The sequence below is a fragment of the Rhea americana genome, unplaced genomic scaffold (assembly GCF_003343005.1).
Source record: "Rhea americana isolate MKP2758 unplaced genomic scaffold, rheAme1 scaffold_582, whole genome shotgun sequence".
Classification (NCBI taxonomy): Eukaryota; Metazoa; Chordata; class Aves; order Rheiformes; family Rheidae; genus Rhea; species Rhea americana.
The window spans coordinates 42,379-46,060 of NW_028186737.1; the positions used below are offsets into that span (position 1 = coordinate 42,379).

Consider the following 3,682-nt stretch of genomic DNA (forward strand, 5'->3'; position numbering starts at 1 on the left):
GGCGGGGGCGGGGCGGGAGGACGGCGCACGCGCGCTGCCGGCCGGGGCTCCATTCATGAAAACGGAGGGAACGGCCGGGACCACGTGGGTGCCACACACCTGCGCCGGCCACGTGGGAGGGGGCGCCCAGCCCCGGCCCCGGGGACCCCCACGCGGATCCCCGGGGACCCCCGTCCCGGCCTCCCTCGCCCCCCAGAGACTCCCCCCACTGCAGTCTTCTCCTGTGGACCCCCACCCTGGCCCCCTGGGCCTCCTCCAGCCCCTGCCCCTCTGAGACGCCCCTGCCCAAGTGCCCATGCTAGGCCACCCTCCCACTGCTATGCACATTCCAGCAAAGGCCATAGATTCTCTTTATTTACCAAAACAATTAAATAGTATTATTTTTTAAAAAAAACAGAAATGGTTAAAAGCATGTTTGCCCCCTGCCTTGACAGGGCTGGGCCTGCTGTCCAGGGAGGTTGGCACRGAGGACATTTATATTACCATTTATAAATAGAAAAATAAAACTCTCAAGCAGGACAGGTTAGCGGTTAGCGCGGGTTAGAGCTGGGTCCAGTGCAGGGTGCCCCATGCCAGCTGCAGACATCCCATCTGCCTGCAAGGCTGAGTAGGGTCCCCTCCCCGCCTGCCCCGGGTGCCCTGCGGCACTCAGCTGGGACACCCTGGGTGATGGGGTGCAGACCCAGAGCTGGGGGGTGGCCAAAACGTCACCAGGAGCCCAGTCACTGGGCTGGTTCAGCAATTCCTGGGCTGGGTTTGATCCCAGGGCAGGGTCCCCCAGCGCCCAGTGCCCAGCTTCGGCTCACCAGGCAGCTAAGCCATCCCCAACCGCAGCAGTTAATAAAGCAATAAATACAGGGGAGTGCAGGGGGTTAGGGCACAGAGCCATTCTTGGGTTTTCCAGCCAGGCGCCCAGGCAGTGCTGTAGGGCAACCCCTGGGATCCGGGCACRGGCTGAGCCCCAAGTCCCTGGGCTGCCCGCGAGACCCTGTCCCCACAGACCTTGTCCCCAGCCACCCCTGGGCAGCGCTCTTCTTGGCAATGCTTCGCGTGACACCATGGCTGAGCAGGCTGCCCCAGCTCCTTGGGGACCAGGGACGTCTCCGTCCCTCCTCCCCAGCGCCCCGGTCCGAGGCAGGGCCAGGGACCCGCTGTGTGCTCGGTGCCTCCTGCTTCCAGTGCGGTACATTAAATATCTGCAGTGCGGCGGTGTCGGGGCCGGGGCCCTAGGCCTGGAGGGCCTCGTGGCCCAGCACGCCCCAGGCCAGGCGGTAGAGGAGGCGCGAGTACCAGTGCATGCCCGTCTCGGGCACCGTGCCATTGCCCGCCTCGGCACGGGCCGGCAGCAGCGAGAGGAGCCCGTGGAAGAGCCGCAGCGGGGCGAAGGCCCGGTGCGCCCAGCGGTGGCTCTCCAGYACGGCGTAGCAGGATGCCAGCACCCCGTTGACCAGCAGGGTCCCGTGGGAGGTGAGTGGGGCAAAGACACCCACGCCGTCCTCCCGTGAGACCCGCAGCACCCGCGTGGGGCGCAGCCCCTGCCCGCCGGCCCCGTGGGCCAGCACCGCGTCGCCCGGGCGCACCCGGCTGGCAAAGACGGGCAGGAAGGCGGCTGTGCCGTTGGCGGTGCCGTGGGCCACAAAGACCAGGTGGGACGGGGTGAGCAGCAGCCGATGGGCCGGACTGGCCGTCTCGATGGCCACGAAGGACGTGCGCTGGCCCAGGTCGCGGTCRAGGAAGAGCAGCACTTCGGTGGGCACCAGGCGCCCGCCCGGCTCYGCACCCAGCACCCAGTCACCCCGGCGCAGGTCGGAGAGGCCCCTGCGCTCGCCACTCTGCAGCGTCACCGTGGCGTGGCCTGGGAAGCAGCCGCCCGTTCGGATGGCCAAGGAGTTATCTGGGCAGAGGGAGAAATCTATGGGTGCCCAGCACCCACGGGAGGCCGGGAGAGCCCAGCAGGTCCTTGTCCCCCAGCGCCTCTGGGGACGTCCCCGCGGGCCGGGCCCAGAGCACCTTCCACCAGCTGCTACCTGGAGGGGACAGCAGCTGCCCACGGAGGGGAAACAGCCCTGAGCGGAGCCGTTTGAACCGGACCTTGAAACGTCCCGAGACAAAGCGCGCCTTTGCAGCCGCCCCGGCTCCTGCCTGCGCCCCGCGGCCGGCAGCCGGCGGGCTGCAGAGCCCCTTTGTGCTGCCCGCACTGACGCCCTTTGTTCCGCGCTGGCCCCGCGCCGCGCGGGACGCTGGCATTTAGGGCCACTTTCACTTTCCGTTTATTGTCAGCCCTGCGCTGGACGGAGCTGCATGGGGGCTGCGGCGCGGGCAGTCCAGCGTGGCCGGAATTTAACAAGACTTATTCTGCTCTGCGCTGGAAAGGGAGATGAGCCTCCAGGGTGGTTATGGTTGCACAGGATTTTGGGGTGGGGACAAGATTTTTTGCCAATCTGGTGGCCTGAGGGGCTTGGGGAGAGCTGAGCTTAGCCAAGCAGGGGCTGCACTGCTAGCGCAGGCACAGGATGCTGCAACGTGGATCCAGGAAACGGGGAAGCTGAGGCCCAGGGGCAGAGGAACCTGCCTGGGGCTGCYGGCTCCGCTGGCAGCTGGCTCTCGCACGGGCACACGGAGGTGCAGGGCTGTGCTCCAGCCCTGCGGGAGGGGGATGTCCCTTCCCCAGCCCGCAGCACCGCTGGGGCCCCGCTGGCCCCGCTGCGCTGTACCTGCTTTCACCGAGACGTGGATGTGCGCCTTGGACTCGTAGTAGACCCAGTCGAAGCCGGCCTCCACGGCCAGGCGCGCCAGCATGCCGTACTTGTCCCGGTCCCGATCTGAGGTGGTGATGTCCAGTGCCCGGCCCTCGTAGTGCAGGGAGTCGGGGAGGTGGTGCCCRTCCTCGTCCCAGCCCTCYGTCACCCGCAGCTTCACCCCYGGCCACATGTTCATCACGGCGATGGCCAGAGAGTTCACCCGCTCCTTGCAGCGCTGGGGGCAGCGGGGAGTAGCATTGGCATCAGCCCAGCCCCAGCATGGCATGGGACCCCACCACCCGCCGCCGGGGACTCCTCTCCCAGGGAGATATTACAGGTGTAGAAGGACAGATGGCCACCAGGGACCTGCATGGGGCTTGCAAGGAGCTGGTCCCAGGTGGCTGCTGGCTTGGCAGGGGGGGCTCAGGCAGTGCCCCCTGCCCAGGGGCCCCCAGGTGTAAGGCTGAGGGTGCTGGGTCTGCTCCAGGCCCCAAAGCAGAGCTCGTCCCAGGGCTGATTAAACATTAACGTGCCCCAGGGTCCCCRTTGCAGGTGCTGCTCCCCTCCGGGGCAGCCGGGCGGAAAGGGCACGGGACGGTGCCCGGGTATCTCCTTCCCCACGGCTGTGGCTGTGATTAATTAACCTGGCTGCTCTCAGGGGAGGCGCGTGAGGCAGAGCCGCGGAGAGCATCCACATGTACCTCAGCACGGAGGGTGCTCAGCACTGGGATAGGACAGAGCAGGATGGGTGCTGCTGGGCCCCTTCCCACAGCCAAGCTAGCAAGGCTGGGAGGGAAGGGGCAGGGGAAAAGAGGAGGGCTGTGGGGTGAGGTGAGGGGAAGGCAGGGCGTCGGGGGCAGCTCCAGGACGCCTGGGTCCCTCTCGCCCTCCACCGCGCGCGGGGCTGCCGCGGGGCGCAGGGGGCCGGGCCAGCTCCCCGG

The 3,682-nt window shown here is 67.4% G+C and overlaps 1 protein-coding gene across 1 annotated transcript; it reads right to left on the bottom strand.

Annotated features, from left to right (window-relative positions):
• Positions 1-326: 326 nt before the first annotated feature.
• On the bottom strand, positions 327-3,639 carry DHH (desert hedgehog signaling molecule). The gene is made up of 2 exons (XM_085319393.1): positions 2,715-3,639; positions 327-1,894 (listed from the first exon to the last, which is right to left on the bottom strand). The coding sequence occupies exons 1-2, from the start codon at positions 3,025-3,027 to the stop codon at positions 1,227-1,229; spliced, it is 981 nt and encodes a 326-aa protein (XP_085175519.1). The 5' UTR covers positions 3,028-3,639; the 3' UTR covers positions 327-1,226.
• Positions 3,640-3,682: the final 43 nt, after the last annotated feature.